The sequence below is a fragment of the Hyperolius riggenbachi genome, chromosome 1 (assembly GCF_040937935.1).
Source record: "Hyperolius riggenbachi isolate aHypRig1 chromosome 1, aHypRig1.pri, whole genome shotgun sequence".
Lineage (NCBI taxonomy): Eukaryota > Metazoa > Chordata > Amphibia > Anura > Hyperoliidae > Hyperolius > Hyperolius riggenbachi.
Window position 1 is genome coordinate 309,807,342 of NC_090646.1, and position 21,028 is coordinate 309,828,369.

The 21,028-nt window shown below is 46.3% G+C and overlaps 1 protein-coding gene across 9 annotated transcripts in view; it reads right to left on the reverse strand.

Moving 5' to 3' along the window:
- Positions 1-21,028, reverse strand: part of ADGRL3 (adhesion G protein-coupled receptor L3) — a 2,975,920-nt gene that overhangs the window by 1,061,341 nt on the left and 1,893,551 nt on the right. For all 9 annotated transcript variants that reach the window (XM_068233819.1, XM_068233821.1, XM_068233820.1 and 6 more), the window contains one exon: positions 3,047-3,223. In XM_068233819.1, the coding sequence (XP_068089920.1) occupies positions 3,047-3,223 (177 nt within the window). The remainder of the gene's footprint in view (positions 1-3,046; positions 3,224-21,028) is intronic.

Here is a 21,028-nt window from a genome sequence, read left to right on the forward strand (position 1 = left end):
TACATTGCTACCATTCTTACACTGTTATTAGCATAGACTTCAAACTTGATACAATCAGTCGTTGGGTGACTGGGGTCCAAATTCACTAAAGGGGCAGAGTCACAAACAGCCAATCCGATTTGTTAGATTGATTTCAGCCATTCTGTTATAGGCAGGGTTCTCAAACTTGACACAGTTGATCACTGGATGACTAGGATTAATATTCAGGAAAGTGGGTGGAGCCTACAACAGCCAATCAAAATTCACCTATTGATTTTCAAGGGAAATATTTACATTTCTGCCATTCTTACACTCTTAATGGCAGATGCCTCATATCTGGTACAGTCAGTCACTGGGAGACTTGGGTTTAAATTCTGAAAAGGGGGCGGGCTACAAACAGCCAATCAGATTTGTTTCATTTCAATGGAAAAATTCAACTCATTGATACCAAGGACTCCAAAGCTCATAAACTTGGTTATTGAGTGACTGTATGTCAAGGTTAGAAACATCCAAAAACAACAAACTTTTTACATGGGAAAATATAAATTACAGCCATTCTTACATTGTTAATGGCAGGGTTCTCAAACTTGACACAGTTGGTCACTGGGTTAATGGGATTATTATTCAGAAAAGTAGGTGGAGCCGACAAGAGCCAATTCACCTATTCACCTATTGATTTTCAAGTGGAATATTGAAACTGCTGCCATTCTTACACTGTTAATGGCAGAGGCCTCAAACCTGCTACATTCATGACAACGTATGCAAATTCCTCAGCAAGCACAAGCTGCAAAACTGACAGAAGGTCTCCTTTCCAGAGTCCTGCAGCATGCAAACCTAAACAATGGTCAAAAGGCTGCCTGCCTGCGCAGGCAGCTAAGCGGATTCTCACAAGAGATATCTAGAGCTGTACACATACTAGAGATATATTGTATCTGCACAGCTCTTGACTACTGTTAGCAATTTGCATACCAGTATCTAGTACAATTTATGCTAGATTTCTCTCGCCTGTGCAACTTAGTGGTCCATCACCTTGTTAGCGTAACATTCTATACATTTTTGAGGTGAATAAAACTTTTGGACCAATATTCTGCACCAGGGCCGGTTCTAGCTACAATGGGGCCCCTGGGCAAAAGTAACCTGGGGGACCCCCCGACACCTACCCCGGGAAACAAATTCTCCCTCCCACCCAGGCCCTGAGACAAGTCAGGAGGAGACCTAGCAGGGCCCAGCAGCACTTACAGGCTCTGGAGCAATTGCCCAAGCACTGCCCCCCTCCCCTAAGTATTATAGCCAAATGCACCCATAATTACCCCCCTCCCAATATTGTAGCCATGTGTGCCCCTAATGATCACCACTCCCCCCAATATGCTAGCCGTATGTGCTCCTAATGCCCCCCCCTCCCCCCAATATGATAGCCATATGTGCTCCCAATGTACCCCCTCCCCCAGTATGATAGCCATATGTGCTCCTAATGCCCCCCTCCCCCCACTATGATAGCCATATGTGCCCCCTAAAACCCCCCTCCCACCACTATTATAGCCATATGTGCCCCCTAATACTCCCTCCCCCCACTATGATAGCCATATGTGCCCCCTAATGCCCCCCTCCTCCCCACTATGATAGCCATGTGTGCCCCCTAATGCCTCCCTCCCCCTCATTATGATAGCCATATGTACCCCCTAATGCCCCCCACTATGATAGCCAGCTAGTCTCCCCATCCTCCCAGTACAAGTATATGTGCCCCCTAACGTCCCCCTCCCCCTCTCACCCGCAGCATTATGGAGCCGATGGGAGATATACAACAGCAGCAGCAGCACACTCTAACCTGCTCTGAATGAAAGGTGATATAGGTCTGTTGATCTCCTCTGTAGCGCTGCTGCTGTGCACTTCCTGCTTCTTACATTAGGCACTAGAGCCCAAACGCAGAAGCAGGAAGTGCACAGTAGCAGCACTACAGAGGAGACCAACAGACCTGTATCGCTTTTCATTCAGAGCAGGTTAGAGTGTGCTGCTACTGCTACTGTATATCTCGCATCGGCTCCATAATGCTGCGGGTGAGAGGGGGGACAGAGCGCACACAGAGGGGGGCTGGAGCGGCCTCTGCGGCAATATCATTTAGGGGGGATGATGGGGACACATTGGGGCCCCTCTTGGCACTGGGGCCCTGGGGCAAATGCCCCCTTTGCCCATATGGAAGCACCAGCCCTGTTCTGCACGTTAGAAAAACAATCAAAGCTGTACATACACTTGAGATGTATTGTATTTTTGGTAGCTGGAAAAATAGGCACCGGCTGAGGGTGGACGAAAAGGGCAACGCTATAGACTAATGCAATAATCATTAATACAGAAAAAAAAAACAGAAAAAAGGGTGCACAGGCGGGGTAATCAGTGTCTCAGCTAGGTGGATTCCATGTAGCTGAAACACTTATTACCCCACTTGTGCATAGATGAGGTTGTGGGCAAAACATGCACCATTGGGGAGTCACAAGGACAGGTTCAAGAAACACTGTGTTACAGAATGTGGATTCTAAACTGCAACTCTCAGTGTAATTTGCCTTTTTAAAACAGAAGGTATTTGTGATAATTCAGCTTTAAGTGAGCAACTGTGGTTCCTCACAATGCATCACTACTGAATATGCAAATTATCCCTTTATGCCTCGGAAGCAAGGTTTACATACAGAACCGCTGGTGTATAAACTGCAACTTTGATAGTTTAATGCGATGTTATAAATAAATCTATATATCTGAAAATAAAAATATTAGACTCTTTTCTTTGCTACTAAGCTTCTATTTATTATCCGTATGACACATACAACTCATTATTTTGTAAATTTATTTTTTCTTCAGAGTTGCTTTAAATAAGCCATGCATAAGCAGAATGCAGCTGATGGTGTGTGATCCTGCTGAAAGTGCTTTTGAAACCACCCGCAAACAAGACTGCAGGTCTTTCCTGCCCTTTTCATCATACATATGCACCCTAATCCAGAATCTTTATTCTTTGCACAAACATTTTCTTTATTGATCAAAATAAACAGTATGCTGTACAAAGTAATGCTGTTAAACTTACCTTAATTGCAACATGCGCCATCAGAACAGCAAAGTTGGTTAAGTGATTACAAGAGCACTTTGTATGTGTTTTATTAGTTGTCATAAGTCGACAGCCTTGCGTTGACCAGTGACCTGACAAATTTGTTCTTGTGTAACTCCAGAATGAGCAGTTAGGGTTGAAATAGTCATCAGATTGCTGTAAACAACAACAACAAAAAAATAATAATTTAAACCATAGACAGCAAATACAATTGTGTGGGTAATACATGAATTTCTAACTGGCAATATGGACTATGGCTAGAATCAGAGGCGGGACAAGGTCCTCCGGCACCCAAGGCTGAGACACCAAAGTGCGCCCCTCTATCCCTCCCACCCCAGCTGTCACACACTGATTGCTATTAGACTAAGAGGGCCACAGGGCCCACAACCTCCCCAACACCTTAATATCTAGTTATCTGGCTTGCAGTCACTGCTATGTATCCCTTTTTCTTATTTCTTTCTGCTTCATACACAATTAGGAATGACAGCTGAATGAATTGTGCACCCCCTCCTACACTGCGCCCTGAGGCTGGAGCCTCTCCAGCCTATGCCTCGGCCCGGCCCTGGCTAGAATGTAAACAGCCTACTTTGCTGAGTTAAAGGGACCCTAAAACAGCACTAAAAAAAGGAAATCTGGACTCACCTGCACCTTCCTCCAGTCCCCAATAGCCTGCTAGGTCCCTCCAAGGTCCTCTGGGTCCGCTCCATGGTCCTGCTGGAGGTTCTGTTAACCCAGCGACTTTGGCTGAAGTCACACACGTGCAGCCCGCCCACGCACCTGCCGCGATCACGTGTATTGCCGTAAGCATCCTGTTCAGTTTTTCCAGAACCGCGCATGTGCAGGACACTTATGGTGACTGGTGCAATGACATGTCGGGTGCCTGGACGGGTCGCCCATGCGCCACTTCGGACAAAGTCGCAAGGTTAACGGAGCCACCAGGGTGACCACGGAGGGTACCCAGAGGATGCAGAAGGACCTTGCAGGCTACGAGGGGCTGGAGGAAGCCCCAGGTAAGTCCAGATTTCCTTTTTTAGAGCTGCTCAGGGTACCTTTAAATTACACAAATCTGTCCCTAATGTACATCATCCAAACGGTTTCCATTTCATTCTACTTGCACAAAAGAGCCTTCTGAAGAATATTCATATCTATATATCAAGTGTTCAAGTCAGACCTAAGTAATGCCTGCAAAATGTACTGTATAGTTGGTCAATGAAGCTATAAATTGAAGCTATATGGGTAAGTGTGAACCAGTGTAGTTCAGGAAAGTTTTATTTACATTTTTGAGCATTCTTGGAGGTACCTAAAAGCTATCTATGTAAACTCTTTTAGACTAGAGATGGCCCGAACCACCGATTTTCCGACTTCCGCAAAAGGTTTGGTTTGTGCAAACTTTCGCGAACTGCAATAGACTTCAATGGGGAGGCAAACTTTGAAAACTAGAAACACTTATGCTGGCCACAAAAGTGATGGTAAAGATGTTTCAAGGGGTCTAATATCTGAGTTTTTGCATGGATGAGTGGGATAGACGCCAAAAGTCCCGGGGAAAAATCTGGATTTGACGCAAAGCAGCGTTTTAAGGGCAGAAATCAAATTGCATGCTAAATTGCAGGCATAAAGTGCTTTAAAACATCTGGCATGTGTATACATCAATCAGGGAGTGTGATTAGAGTACTGCTTCACACTGACACACCAAACGCACTGTGTAACGCACCGCAAACAGCTGTTTGCGTAGTGACGGCCGTGCTGGACTGGTGTGCACCATGGCGAGAGTGCATGCCGTGGCGCTTTTCAAGTCCATATGGTTGCCGGGCTGAGGTAGCTCAATGATAGAACAACAGTGACTGTCCAGCTGATCAAATCTGGTCTGTCCACAATGAAGCAACGACCTTATTATCTTCTTGTATGTAGGTAGGCATAGGTAGGTGCCCCAGTATAGGTAGATATGCATAGGTAGGTGCCCCAGTAGTTAGCTAGGCATAGGTAGGAAAAGATAGAAGACCGAGAGCCCAATATAGTGTAATATGTATAGGTAAGATTGGAGGTATAAATAACTCGTAAGAATTATACTCACAAACCAGGGTTGCCAAGAAAGCAACCACTGTAAAGGCAGGTGGGGAGAACAAGCCTGTCCCCACTCAGGAGTAAAACGTCGCTCTCTGCGGATAGAGAATTTAAGGGTGGGTCACCCTTCCACCAAGGGTGGACTTCTGAATGCTTGCAGGTGTACAGAGGCGCCGAGAGGATAAAAAAGGCTAAAACGTTTAAAATGTTTAGGTTGCGGCGGTGGACCGACTAACCACAAACTGACAACAAGGCTGTTGTTTTTTCAAAAATAAATATACATAATTTATTCAATTGCTCCCAATAAAGTCGCAACGCGTTTCACGGGCAAAGGGACCCGCTTCTTCAGGCAATAAAGACAGGAGCAACAACACAGCGTCTGGTCTGGTTGATGCTTGGCACCTCTGTACACAGAGGTGCCAAGAGGTGCCAAGCATCAACCAGACCAGACGCTGTGTTGTTGCTCCTGTCTTTATTGCCTGAAGAAGCGGGTCCCTTTGCCCGTGAAACGCGTTGCGACTTTATTGGGAGCAATTGAATAAATTATGTATATTTATTTTTGAAAAAACAACAGCCTTGTTGTCAGTTTGTGGTTAGTCGGTCCACCGCCGCAACCTAAACATTTTAAACGTTTTAGCCTTTTTTATCCTCTCAGCGCCTCTGTACACCTGCAAGCAGGCATAGGTAGGAGTCCCAGTATAGGTAAGTAGGCATAGGTAGGTGTCCCAGTATAGGTAGATAGGCATAGGTAGGTGCCCCAGTAGTTAGCTAGGCATAGGTAGGAGTCCCAGTATAGGTAGGTAGGCATAGGTAGGTGTCCCAGTATAGGTAGATAGGCATAGGCAGGTGCCCCAGTAGTTAGCTAGGCATAGGTAGGAGACCCAGTATAGGTAGGTAGGCATAGGTAGGTGTCCCTGTATATGTAAGTAGGTGTCCCAGTAGTCAGGTAGGCATAGGTAGGTGTCCCAGTATAGATAGTTAGGCAGGGCGTGGCTGGCACACTAATAGCAATTACCAAGATCCAGCTGCAACAGATAGGGCTGTATAATACAGTGTCAGTGGGCAACACAAAAAAAAAACCACATCAGGAGAACATTAGCTCTCAAAAGAGCTGTTGAGGGGTGCTATTTTAGCAATAACAATCAGCCAGGAGCAAGCTAACAAGCCTGCAAGAGCCTAACTAATCTTTCCTTATGAGAGTCTGCCAGCAGCTGTCCCTTCACTAATTAACGCAGGCACACAAGTGAGTGTAATGGCCAGCGCTGCCTGCCTTTTATAAGGGGGGGGTGGCTCCAGGAGAGAGTGTAGCCTAATTGGCTACAATGTGCCTGCTGACTGTGATGTAGAGGGTCAAAGTTGACCCTAATGGTGCACTATGGGGGCGAACCGAACTTCCGTAAAAGTTCGCGTTACATGGCGAACCGTTCGCCGGCTAACCGTTCGGGCAATCTCTATTTTAGACCCAAATGTCGTCTTGACTGTTGGTGTCACCTGGTGCAGTAACTCATGGGGTTACACCCCCCAACAAAAATCACGGCATGGTGACATGCTCCAGAACAATTTTGCAGAGATTGGGACTCTATAGTTATGCATCTGGGTCCGGAAACTATCTGCATGAAGATTGTATATTTTTATCATGTTTATGTGGGGTTCCTCCCATATCCCAAAACATACAGATAAGTTAATTGCAACACCCCCCGGAAAAAAAAAATATATATATATACAGGATCTTCTCAAAAAATTAGCATATTGTGATAAAGTTCATTATTTTCTGTAATGTACTGATAAACATTAGACTTTCATATATTTTAGATTTAAATACACACAACTGAAGTAGTTCAAGCCTTTTATTGTTTTAATATTGATAATTTTGGCATACAGCTCATGAAAACCCAAATTTCCTATTTCAAAAAATTAGCATATTTCATCCGACCAATAAAAAAAAAGTGTTTTTAAAACAAAAAAAAGTCAACCTTCAAATAATTATGTTCAGTTATGCACTCAATACTTGGTCGGGAATCCTTTTGCAGAAATGACTGCTTCAATGCGGCGTGGCATGGAGGCAATCAGCCCGTGGCACTGCTCAGGTGTTATGGAGGCCCAGGATGCTTCGATAGCGGCCTTCAGCTCATCCAGAGTGTTGGGTCTTGCGTCTCTCAACCTTCTCTTCACAATATCCACAGATTCTCTATGGGGTTCAGGTCAGGAGAGTTGGCAGGCCAATTGAGCACAGTAATACCATGGTCAGTAAACCATTTACCAGTGGTTTTGGCACTGTAAGCAGGTGCCAGGTCGTGCTGAAAAATGAAATCTTCATCTCCATAAAGCTTTTCAGCGGATGGAAGCATGAAGTGCTCCAAAATCTCCTGATAGCTAGCTGCATTGACCCTGCCCTTGATAAAACACAGCGGACCAACACCAGCAGCTGACATGGTCCCCCAGACCATCACTGACTGTGGGTACTTGACACTGGACTTCAGGCATTTTGGCATTTCCCTCTCCCCAGTCTTCCTCCAGACTCTGGCACCTTGATTTTCGAATGACATGTAAAAGTTGCTTTCATCCGAAAAAAGTACTTTGGACCACTGAGCAACAGTCCAGTGCTGCTTCTCTGTAGCCCAGGTCAGCCGCTTCTGCCGCTGTTTCTGGTTCAAAAGTGGGTTCATGCTTGCATCTGCTGAAAAGCTTTATGGAGATAAAGATTTCATTTTTCAGCACGACCTGGCACCTGCTCACAGTACCAAAACCACTGGTAAATGGTTTCCTGACGATGGTATTACTGTGCTCAATTGGCCTGCCAACTCTCCTGACCTGAACCACATAGAGAATCTGTGGGATATTGTGAAGAGAAAGTTGAGAGGCGCAAGACCCAACACTCTGGATGAGCTTAAGGTCGCTATCGAAGCATCCTGGGCCTCCATAACACCTGAGCAGTGCCACGGGCTGATTGCCTCCATGCCAAGCCGCGTTGAAGCAGTCATTTTTGCAAAAGGATTCCCGACCAAGTATTGAGTGCATAACTGAACATAATTATTTGAAGGTTGACTTTTTTTTGTTTTAAAAACACTTTTCTTTTATTGGTCGCATGAAATATGCTAATTTTTTGAGATAGGAAATTTGGGTTTTCATGAGCTGTATGCCAAAATCATCAATATTAAAACAATAAAAGGCTTGAACTACTTCAGTTGTGTGTATTTGAATCTAAAATATATGAAAGTCTTATGTTTATCAGTACATTACAGAAAATAATGAACTTTATCACAATATGCAAATTTTTTGAGAAGATCCTGTATATATATATATATATATATATATATATACAGTAGTAAGAAAAAGTATGTTAACCCTTTGGAATTATATGGATTTCTGCAGAAATTGTCATAAAATGTGATGTGATCTGATCTTCATCTAAGTCACAACAATAGACAATCACAGTCTGCTTAAACTAATACCACACAAATAATTACATGTTTTCATGTTTTTTATTGAACACACCATGTAAACATTTACAAGTGATTCTTTGCGTTCCTGGCTGTAATAGCGCCCTCTATGCTGCTATAGCATATAAGAATCACTTGCGTTCCCGGTCTGTTGGCTCCTGTCAACCGAAACTGGAAGTGACTGCGGGCGGGGCCAGGAGCATCGGAGCGAGTCTACGTGGGCACCGGACAGCTGCAGGGGGCTGGTAGAAGCCCCAGGTGAGTAAAACTGATTTTTTTCAGTTGGCTTAAGTGTTCCTTTAAAGGGAACCTAAACTGAGAAGGATATGGATCTTTCCTTTTAAAATAATACCAGTTGCCTGACTCTCCTGCTAATCCTGTGTCTCTAATACTTTTAGACACAGACCCTCAACAAGCATGCAGATCAGGTGCTCTGACTGAAGTCAGACTGGATTAGCTGCATGCTTGTTTCAGGTGTGTGATTCAGCCACTACAGCAGCTAAAAATATTAGCAGGACTGCCAGGCAACTGGTATTGTTTAAAAGGAAACATCCATATCCCTCTCAGTTTAGGTTCCCATGTCCACCAGCTGAAGCTCAGCAGAAGATTGGTGTTGAAAAAGGACAACAACCCAAAGCCTAAAAGTAAATCAACATCATAATGTCTTAAACTGAAGAAAATACGCCTTCTAGGGTGGCCCAGTCAGAGTCCTGACCTCAACCCATTGAGATGTGTGAGAATCCGCTCAGCTGCCTGCGCAGGCAGGCAGCCTTTTGACCATTGTTTAGTTTTGCATGCTGCAGGACTCTGGAACAGAGACCTGTCTTTCCATTGCAAGTTCTGGTCTGTTCTCTTGCTGGGGAATTTGCATACATTCGTTATGCAAATCCCCTACCTGCCTTCTTTCATGACTGGCACTATAAGAGCTTTATATTTCCCAGAAGGCTTGGCTGGTCATTTCCTTTCCATGGTCTGTTCCTGATGGACACTGCTGGAGTGTCAGCCATTGCTATCTAGTATAGTTAATTCCTGGGGGTTGCTTTAGGCTCCCCTTCTAGCCCAGTCAGGTTGTATTATCTGTATTGCCTGTTCTGTCTTGTCTTGCCTGTTGCCATTGTCCTGTCCCAACGGTGGTCGACAGGAAATGGTTCTGATCTCTGTTCTTGGAGTATAGCTGGTGCAGCGGTTGCTACCAGCTATCTCTTCTGTTCTGTCTCCTGGGATCGCGCTAGCTACTTTTTGCTAGCGCTGGGGATCCTTGTGTTCTGTCTTCTGGGATCGCGCTAGCTACTTTTCGCTAGCGCTGGGGATCCTTCTGTTCTGTCTTCTGGGATCACGCTAGCTACTTTTCGCTAGCGCTGGGGATCCTTCTGTTCTGTCTTCTGGGATCGCGCTAGCTACTTTTCGCTAGCGCTGGGGATCCTTCTGTTCTGTCTTCTGGGATCGCGCTAGCCACTTTTCGCTAGCGCTGGGGATCCTTCTGTTTTGCTACTCTGTACCTGGATCGCACTCGCTTCTCGCTAGTGCTGTGGATCCTATCTCTCGCTTGTCCCTGTTTTCGTGTGTCTGTCTTGTCTGCTACACTTGCTGGAGGCTCGGTGAGGTAACCGTTAAGCAAGCGCTCGCGTCCTCTGTTTCATGTTTGTCTGTTAATGGTTAGTTAGGCGTGCTTGTCTCTATTGTGCTTATCACGTGGAGACCGCGCATAACCTCGTGAACTGTTGCGAATGAGTGCGGTGTTCGTGGTTAGCTAGCGTTTGTTATTTTCCGTATCTCCTTATTGTATTATTTGCTGTGCCTTTGCTACCCTCGTGCCCTGGTTTGCTCAGTCTTGTGTCTCTGTCGGCAATCGCCATTCTTGCGATTGCATTCCCACTTCGTTTCCGCCGTTGTGTGTTCACCGTCGCTGGGTGGCGACTAGTTTGGTGGACACACATTGGTTCTGTCGCTTTTCTCGGTTTCTTGTGGGCTATCCAGCCCTGCCTGATCGTACCTTGTCCTGGATCTGTACAATTCCCGTCTGGCATCTGTGGCTGTGCAGCAACTGTGTTTGCCCGCACTCCACAGCGCCATCTGCCGGAGGGAATTGCCCTCTGCGGGTGCATAGCACCTAGCCTGGGTGTCCTCAAATATACGCTTGTGGAGGAAATCCGCCGCATCAGCGTATGTCTGGTGCGCTGACCGCGAATACGATTCCACAATCGTTACAGAATGACCAGCCAAACCGAAATTCCCAGGGCAGAGGGAACCTTTGATTTGATTCAGATGTCATTGCCTGAGACAAAAGCGTATGTGGATCCTATTATAGGTAGGATCGCACACTATATAAAAGCAGTTAAAAAATCGGTGCTCGTCCCTGATCCCCACCCATATGGGGATTATCTCGATACCGGGCTATTTGAACCGCCATTTGCCTCATGGGAAATTGGGGCCTTGGTGGAGGAATTTGATTTGGATTGGAAAGCCTTTTGCGATTTTTACATCGCAAAAAGCGCGGATGTCCTGAACGATTGTCTTTACTCTGTGTGCCTTTTGATTGATTCTGATGAATGTGACGAGTGTGTTGTGGATCTGGTGATGTATGTGTGGCAGATCATTTTGGATGAATTACACACACACCAATCAATTGACCCCAATAAAGAGGTAAAAGATTCCTGTTCTGTTCCTGCTCCAGTTCCATCTGTAGACTGTGCGCACTATGATTGTTCATCCTTCGTTTGAGAAATGGGAGATCGAGCTCCTGGTCTATGAATTGGAATGTGATTGGAGATCGTTTTGCAATCATTACCTTTCTAAAAACGAAGCAGTTTTGTATGCGTGCATTGAGTCTGCGTGCACTTTAATCAAGACTGGTGAATGTATCTCTGACTTTGTGACTCCGCTGTTTGACGTGTGGAGAATGATTTTGGATGAACTACATGCGCTTCAATCTGCTAAAAACACATTGTCAGCGGACGATTGTTCCAATCCTCTGGATTTAAAGAAAGTGAGTTTTGAATGCATTCCCTTTCCCAAAGCAACTGAGTGTTTGAAGTCTGAGTGCAAGTCGTTCAGAGCAGTTGCTTGTGTGGAAGTTGAACCAGTGCGGTCTGATGTCGCCACCGCACGTATGGCTGCAAAAGGTCTGTGTGGTCCTGTGTCTAAGGAAGACAGATTTTTTCCCTCAGGTTCTCTAAGATCGTCCGTTTGTGAGTCTGCCATGGGGAAAATTCCTAAGTTATGCAACTTTAAAGAGGAGCTGTTAGGTATAAGGTCTCAGAGAAAATAAACACATATATCAGTAGCTAAAGATTGGCTGTACTTACATTACATATGCATTTCACTGTCCACGTTTGGATTTCACAGAATTTGTATATAGTATATGCAGAGATAGATGCTCCTGACAGCTCATGGCAGGCTCCATGTTTTTCTGTCAAATGTGTCGTCATGTCCTGCCTGCTTCCTGATCACAGATAAGTCCTACTTGAACAACACAGTGTGCAGTGAATATTAATGAGCCATGTGGCTAGGAACAATAGCTGACTCCTGCAGTGTACTCTGCCCCGAGATTTATCAGTGCTACACGCTGGACTGATTAGAAGCTTCTGTAACGTCTCATTAGCAGCCGAGGGGAGGGCCCCAGAATGCTTTGCAGTTTAGTATGCGGCTTGCGTCCTTATGGGTCTATAACAGACTTTAAGATAAGCACACATCAAAGGTAACTGAGATTTTTATCTTCACTAATGGCTTTTGGTCTTCCTTCTAAACTGTTTAACACAGGAGAATAGAGGTTTAAATTAGCTTCTGCAGCCTGACAGTTACTCTTTAAGAAAATTATTGATGTGTCTAATAAAGTTTCTCCTGTTGTTGTCGCCACTTCTTTTGCAAATGAATCTATGTCTTATTCTGTTCGCACCTGTGCAGGCCTGTTGCCTGATGACAGTTGCTCCAGTGTTTCTGTCCTAGATGCCTTGCAGTCTGCTCCGCAGATCACGGAGGTTTGCGATATGGAAGCGTCAGTTTCGCAACCTAAAGCGATCTTGGATCCGCAAATTTTGCGTTCTGACTCCTCGGATTCGACATTGTTAGCCGAATCTAAGAGTGAGACAGCGCTTCGGTTTTGCGAATGTGATGCTGAAGCTTCTTTGCCTTGTCCAGAGAAGCTTTCTCTGAACCTGCCCTGTACCATGAATGAAGGCATGATGTCCACTTGCATTGACATTTGCGAGTCTGATTCTGAAGAAAGTATTGACTCTCCACCCAGTACTCTGGATGAGTCAATATTACCTTGTTTAAAATCTCCTGCAGCGACCCTAGAGGCTCGTCTAGGTATTGCAACCATTGTTACCTGTTTCTCTGCTATTTTGGAATTACAGTCTGGTTTGACTGCTATGGAGGAATCTGCCTGTAGTGAGGCAAAACTCAGAAAGTCAGAGCTAGTTTTACTAGATATTCCTGTGGATCCCTGTCCTGATGATAAAATTCAGTCTCAGTTTATGGTGGAACCTTCCCTGGGACATCTGCCCTGCACACAAAATAAAGTTCAAGTTTTGCCCTGTAACATGGATAGTTCAGAATCCTTCTTAGAAAACTTGGGAAATGGTGTTCTTGAGGTCTTGTCTGATGTCCTGGAGATCTCCGAGTTCCTCCCAAAGGGTGCAGAACTTGTAGGAGATGTCTCCTGCCCCCCAGGTCCTTCTGAGGTGTTGCCCACTTCAGTAGGCATTGCTGCCTTGCTGACTACTTTTGCAGCTCTTGTGGAGCTTCACTCATGTGTAGTCAATGATGATATTACAGTTACAGAAAATTCTGAATTTGAGTCCCAGTCTTCTTTTGAAAGACCAGTACCTGTGACCTTTACTCGTGATGATTTTCTGCCCGGTACTGGTTTTGGTCTTGTCGTGTCGGACTCTGAGGTTGGCAGTTCCCCGACATGTCCTGAGGTTTCTCCTGTACTAGTGTACCCCGATGTGCTCTGTGACCCAGAAAGCCCAAGTGTGCCTCGGTTACCAGTGTACTCAGATGCTTCCTCAGTGGAGACATGTTCCGATATAGCCTGCCTGCTTGCATGCCCAGAAGTGGTCCCTGAAAGTCCTGATCTTGATGGGTGTCCTGCTAATTTTGAGTCTGGAATGATCATAGGTTCCATAGGGGTTCTTGGTGGTTCTCCATGTGAGCCTGGTGAGCATTCTGGCTTCTTGGGATCTCTGCGGAGCTTCAAGGCGTTCTGGGAGATTCCGGGAAAGGTTTTGCTTGGTGCCCTGAATACGATCAGCAATGGCTTTGGTGTTGTAAGGGACACTTCGAACAGGTATTGCGGCAGGTTTGGTATACTTGGACGCTCCTTGGAAGGTGGTGGGTATTGTCTGGAGGGTGTCGATGGCTTCTTCTCTGGTGTCCACAGTCCTGATGGGTGTTACGCTGAGACTTGTAGTGCTGATGGGCATGTTTCGGTGGCTTCTGCTTCCGATGAGGTTGGTTTCGGATGGACTGACTCTGGAATTGGGCCTTGTCGGGCTGCCCTGACTTTCATGAGTCTTCAGTTAGAGTTTTGTGATGATACCAGTTTTGAGGGATGTCTGGAATCCATCCCTAGAGGAGGGAGGGGGGGGGGGGGGTACTGTGAGAATCCGCTCAGCTGCCTGCGCAGGCAGGCAGCCTTTTGACCATTGTTTAGGTTTGCATGCTGCAGGACTCTGGAACAGAGACCTGTCTTTCCATTGCAAGTTCTGGTCTGTTCTCTTGCTGGGGAATTTGCATACATTCGTTATGCAAATCCCCTACCTGCCTTCTTTCATGACTGGCACTATAAGAGCTTTATGTTTCCCAGAAGGCTTGGCTGGTCATTTCCTTTCCATGGTCTGTTCCTGATGGACACTGCTGGAGTGTCAGCCATTGCTTTCTAGTATAGTTAATTCCTGGGGGTTGCTTTAGGCTCCCCTTCTAGCCCAGTCAGGTTGTATTATCTGTATTGCCTGTTCTGTCTTGTCTTGCCTGTTGCCATTGTCCTGTCCCAACGGTGGTCAACAGGAAATGGTTCTGATCTCTGTTCTTGGAGTATAGCTGGTGCAGCGGTTGCTACCATCTATCTCTTCTGTTCTGTCTCTTGGGATCGCGCTAGCTACTTTTTGCTAGCGCTGGGGATCCTTCTGTTCTGTTTTCTGGGATCGCGCTAGCTACTTTTCGCTAACGCTGGGGATCCTTCTGTTCTGTCTTCTGGGATCACGCTAGCTACTTTTCGCTAGCGCTGGGGATCCTTCTGTTCTGTCTTCTGGGATCGCGCTAGCTACTTTTCGCTAGCGCTGGGGATCCTTCTGTTCTGTCTTCTGGGATCGCGCTAGCCACTTTTCGCTAGCGCTGGGGATCCTTCTGTTCTGCTACTCTGTACCTGGATCGCACTCGCTTCTCGCTAGTGCTGTGGATCCTATCTCTCACTTGTCCCTGTTTTCGTGTGTCTGTCTTGTCTGCTACGCTTGCTGGAGGCTCGGTGAGGTAACCGTTAAGCAAACGCTCGCGTCCTCTGTTTCATGTTTGTCTGTTAATGGTTAGTTAGGCGTGCTTGTCTCTATTGTGCTTATCACGTGGAGACCGCGCATAACCGCGTGCACTGTTGCGAATGAGTGCGGTGTTCACGGTTAGCTAGCGTTTGTTATTTTCCGTATCTCCTTATTGTATTATTTGCTGTGCCTTTGCTACCCTCGTGCCCTGGTTTGCTCAGTCTTGTGTCTCTGTCGGCAATCGCCATTCTTGCGATTGCATTCCCACTTCGTTTCCGCCGTTGTGTGTTCACTGTCGCTGGGTGGCGACTAGTTTGGTGGACACACATTGGTTCTGTCCCTTTGCTCGTTTTTTTGTGGGCTATCCAGCCCTGCCTGATCGTACCTTGTCCTGGATCTGTACAATTCCCGTCTGGCATCTGTGGCTGTGCAGCAACTGTGTTCGCCTGCACTCCACAGCGCCATCTGCCGGAGGGAATTGCCAACACCCTCGACCACTGCTACACGGCCCTGAAAGATGCATACAAAGCGACACCATGGGCAGCCCTAGGCTCATCTGACCACTGCATCATCCACCTGGTACCTACTTACAAAAGGCGCCTGGAAACCTCAAAACCTGTCACTAAGTCCTCCAAAGTGTGGTCAAGTGAGGCCAAACTACAACTTCAGGCCTGCTTTGACTGCACAGACTGGAAGGCTCTGGAATCGCCTAACCTGGACGAGTGGGCAGAAAATGTATCCTCGTACATCAGCTTCTGCGAGAACTCCTGTATACCAACAAAAACCTTCAAACTGTATCCAAACGATAAACCGTGGTTCTCAAAAAAACTACGACAACTACGGCGCAGCAAGGAAGTCACACATAAGTCCGGTAACCAGGATGAATACAGGAAGGCAAGAAACGACCTAAACAGAGAGCTGAGGTGCGCAAAAAAGTGTTACGCGGAAAAGATGGAACAGAACCTCTCCTCAAATGACTCACGAGCCGTGTGGAAAGGGCTGAAGGCTGCCACCAACTACAAGCCCCCCCCCCTCAGCATGCCACACCGAGCACTGAGCTTGCAGAGAGTCTCAGTGAATTCTACTGCAGATTCGAGAACCAGCCAGCACCTGCAGGACTCCCACAACCACCACCTCAATTTGCCACTGTAGCCCTGGGCCCGCACTCACCCCCACCGACAGTGAGGGAGGCGGATGTACTGAAACACTTGCTAAGGTTAAATGCTAGGAAAGCCTCGGGTCCGGACGGAGTGTCACCAGCCTGCCTGAAAACCTGTGCTCGTCAGCTCGCTTCCACCCTCTCTTCCATCTTCACGAGGTCTCTCCAGGAAGGCAAAGTTCCCGCATGCTTCAAGAGGTCTGCCATTATCCCTGTCCCCAAAAAGCAGGGCATCCTCGACCTCAACAACTTCAGGCCCGTGGCACTTACATCTGTGATCATGAAAGCTTTTGAAAGCATGGTGCTACCCCTCCTCAAGCACTCCACAGAGGGACTGCTGGATTTGCACCAGTTCGTGTACAGATCGAACAGGTCCACCGATGATGCCATCAACATCTGCTTGGAGCTCGTCTATGATCACCTGGATAGACCAGACTCCTACGCCAGGATCCTCCTACTGGACTTCAGCTCAGCATTCAATACCATCAGCCCTAAGATACTTCAAGAAAATCTTGCTGCGCTAGGAGTCCACCCCACCCTACGCCTGTGGATCACGGACTTCCTCACCAACAGGTCCCAGGTCGTCAGGTTAGGCACCATCTCCTCACAACCCAGAATCACAAACACAGGGGCCCCACAAGGCTGCGTCCTGTCGCCGTTTTTGTTCTCTCTGTATACGAACAATTGCAAGTCCACGTCAGACTCAGTAAAAGTAATCAAATTTGCCGACGACACGACCATTGTAGGTCTCATCACCAAAAACGATGAGAAGGTGTACCGCCACCAGGTCGATAACATATGCCGCTGGTGCAGAGAGAACGGTTTGGTCCTAAACACAGCGAAAACGGTGGAGATGATCGTTGATTTCAGGAGGCGCGCCTCTACCCCACCTCCAATCCACATTGACGGCAAGGAAGTAGAAAGAGTCCCCAGTGTCCGCCTATTGGGCACAACTATCTCCAACAACCTGAGGTGGAATGCCAACACTGCCTCAACACAGAGGAAAGCCCAACAGAGACTTTTCTTTCTCCGGCAACTGAAAAAGTTCGGTGTGGCCCTAAAACTTCTGACAAACTTCTACTCAGCCACAATCGAATCCGTCCTATGCTCGTCCATCCTGGTCTGGTACGCCAGCTCCTCCGCCAGCGACAGGCTCAAACTGCAGAGGGTCATCAGATCTGCGGAGAGGATCATCGGGAGATCACTTCCCACTCTGGATCTCCTCTACCACTCCAGGCTGAACACCAGAGCATTAAAGATCGCAAACGACCCCTCACACCCAGGCTACCGCTTCTTTAATCAGCTCCCCTCGAGCCGGATGCTTCGGTTCCGATCCATCTGCACCAGGACCACAAGACACAAGAACAGCTTCTTTCCCTCGGCTGTCAACCTCCTGAACTCTCTCCATGGGAATGCCCATCCCCACCCCACAATACCATGATGCACTGTAGCACTCTGCACATAGACGGCGCTCCAGCTCAAGCATACCATTCGGTTGTTTTTTTGTATTGTAACTTATGCCACATTGTCTCCCTCTGCATAAAGGTTATATAATGTTCTGTATTCTGTAAGTTCTGTTCCTACTGCATGTCCTGTCCTGTATCTGTAACTATATTGTGTATCAGTACCCTGTACGTGCCAAGCCCAATTCCGGGCACGACCCAGTCGTGCTTGGCGAAATAAAGTTTCTGATTCTGATTCTGATTCTGCGGGTGCATAGCACCTAGCCTGGGTGTCCTCAAATATACGCTTGTGGTGGAAATCCGCCGCGTCAGCGCACGTCTGGTGCGCTGACCGCGAATACGATTCCACAATCGTTACAAGATGCAATGGCATGACCTGAAGAAAGTAATTCACACCAGACATCCCAAGTATATTGCTGAACTGATACAGTTCTGTAGTAAAGAGGAAAGGTCAAAAATGACTTCTGACCGTTATGTACATCTGAGCTGCAACTATAGGAAATGTTTGGTTTAAGCTGTTGCTGCCAAAGAAGGTTCATTCAGGGGCTTCAATGGTGCTTTGAGTCCGCCAGGAGAAAAGAGCAATATAAATGCTCTGTGTCACGTCTGATGTAGCAAAAGTGCAATAAGCATGACCCCTACATTAGCTATGTAGATACTACCTAGGTAACGCGGGTCATGGCAATTGTGCTGACCACATGGGTGTCCTCTGTGCACTTGGTTTTCTTTCATATTCCAAAAACATACTGATAAGTGAATTGGACCCTCAACCTCCCAAAAATTGTCTTAAGGGGTGTACATATACACAATTACTGTTGTCTGCAGAGATTGGGACTAAGTTCCTGGAGTGATAGTTCAGGACTGAGTCCCGCACAGATGCATTCTGTTTCTATGGAGGTGACATTGGGATAAGGAGGGTGCAGGAGGGATAAGAAGAAGAAAAATAGACTATATAAATACAAAACAAGTCCTTCCTCAAACTACTGATAGAAAAAAACTAATTGATTATTGGAGGGAGTCCCACCCCAAGAGGTTATAATTTACCAACTTTTCTAACCTAATTTACCTACTTTTCTAACCCTCAACATAGTCTGTCACGTATTCAGAATCAGATTTATTTTCGCCAGGTACAACAGGGGGTTGTAACCAGAATTTTTTTGGCACACAGGGTTGGAGATGGAACAGCATAAGCATACAGTTAAAGAGACATTGAAGCGAAAAAAAAAAATTATGATATAATGAATTGGTTGTGTAGCACGGATAATTACTAGTATATTAGAAGCAAAGAAAATATCCTCATATTTTTATTTTCAGTTATATAGTGTTTTGCATTGCATCATTCTCTAATATTTGCAGTTTCCCCACTACTCAGCATTCTAAATGATTTTTACAGAGCAGTCTGTGAACTTTTGACCTGTCCTGAATTGTTCTCTGCTGAAGAAAAAGCGACAGCTGAGATAATAACCTTCAGATAACAGAACTCAGAGCTGAATGGCTTGTTTTGCATAGATAAAACTAGAGTTTCTTAACTTTTCCTGCACTGGAAACAATATTAGACTTATGTCTCTGCTCCCAATGTTTTATTTCTTAGCTGTACTACACATACAAATCATTATATCATAATTTTTTTTTTCGCTTCAGTGTCTCTTTAAGCATGATACATAAAACGTAGAACAAGGCACACATAGGTGTTGATTCACTATAACAAAGAGCGTGCCTTAACAGAGTTAACACGCCTTATCAGAGTATCATAGCGAGCGCTACAAACGTATGTTTGCTAATTGGCAATGACGAGATATCCACTTGTCCTGCCCTGAGCCCCTGCAGGTCCAATCACTTTAAAGGACATTGCCCTTGCACTTTGATTGGCCCAATAGGCTGCCTGTCACTTGACAGGAAACTTGACAAGCAGCCTATTGGGCCAATCAAAAAGCAGGGATAATGTCCTTTAAAGTAATTGGACACGCAAGGGCTTAGGGTAGGGCGAGTGGAGCTCTCGTCAGGGGCGTAGCAATAGAGGTCGCAGAGGTCGCATTGGCGACGGGGCCCGCCACCTGAAGCCTTGAGGGGGGGCCCGGCCGCCGGGTCCCCCCTCCCTGTTTGCATAATGTAATAATGGTACTACTAGTGTGTGCTGCGCCTGCCGGGCCGCCGGCATCCATTCCTTACTAATTGCGGCGGCTCCGGCAGAGCAGAGTGCAGAAGATTCTCTCCGACTCCCTCTCTCCCTCGGCTGGCTCCGCCTCCCTCCTCCCCAGCGTCAGCAGCAGAGACAGTCACAGCAGTGACAACAGCACAGCAGTCATTAGCGGCGGCCGGCGGAGCGTCTGGCGAGATAACTCATGTCACTGTCTGTGACTAATGACGTCAACTCGCTCTCTCCCCCCTGGTGCTGGTGGCCTCTAATCTACTGCGGTGGTGAGTGACTGACTGAGACATCACTCTCCGCAGCCTGTACAGCCCCCTGCCCCCCTCCCTCAGCCCTCACTCAGAGCGTAGTTTTCTGCGGGATTCTAGCAGAAGACAAGCAGCTCAACATGGTCTCGGTGAGTCTCTCATAAACTTGTGATAAATGTTACTGTGTCCCTGACAGTCAGGTAGAGATTTAATATAAACCAAACTTGATTTGCACAATTATTTTTACAAATTTTTTTATAAAAACATACATTTTACTGGCTGAAAGCTGATTGGCTGCTCTGAGCAAGGGCTGCATTTTTGCTCCAGTTTTCGTTGCACCTGTTTTGATGAATCAGTTTCAAAATATCCAGGACAGGCTCAGCTCTGAAGTTAAATATCCTTTTAAATGTATGATTTTTGCTTCAAAGGTATGTAACCGAGTGCACAACTATAGAATTTCTAAGCAAGATCTTGCCAGTTTATCACAGTTCAGAGAAAAAGTGCTAGTAAAGTTTCAAACAATTATTATCAATAATTAATAATAGTTCCTTAATTTGTGATCAGACCTGTATAACACTTAATTTGCTGAGATCCAACATGGCTAAGTTCCTACATTGTGTGCTGATTTCTGGGGCATCACAAGCAGAATACAGAAAAACTTCTATTATACTGTTGGTCATTTTTATAAGGCAATGTGCAGAGAGTTCTCAGTTTCTGAAACTATCGTCTTCTCCTGCATGATGAGAGCTGTGGCCTCTGCTAATATATCACACTGCTCCCCACTGCAATCTCTAGTACATCTCTAGTACATCACACTGCTCCCCACTGCAATCTCTGGTACATCACACTGCTCCCCACTGCAATCTCTGGTACATCACACTGCTCCCCACTGCAATCCCTGGTACATCACACTGCAATCTCTGGTACATCACACTGCTCCCCACTGCAATCTCTGGTACATCACG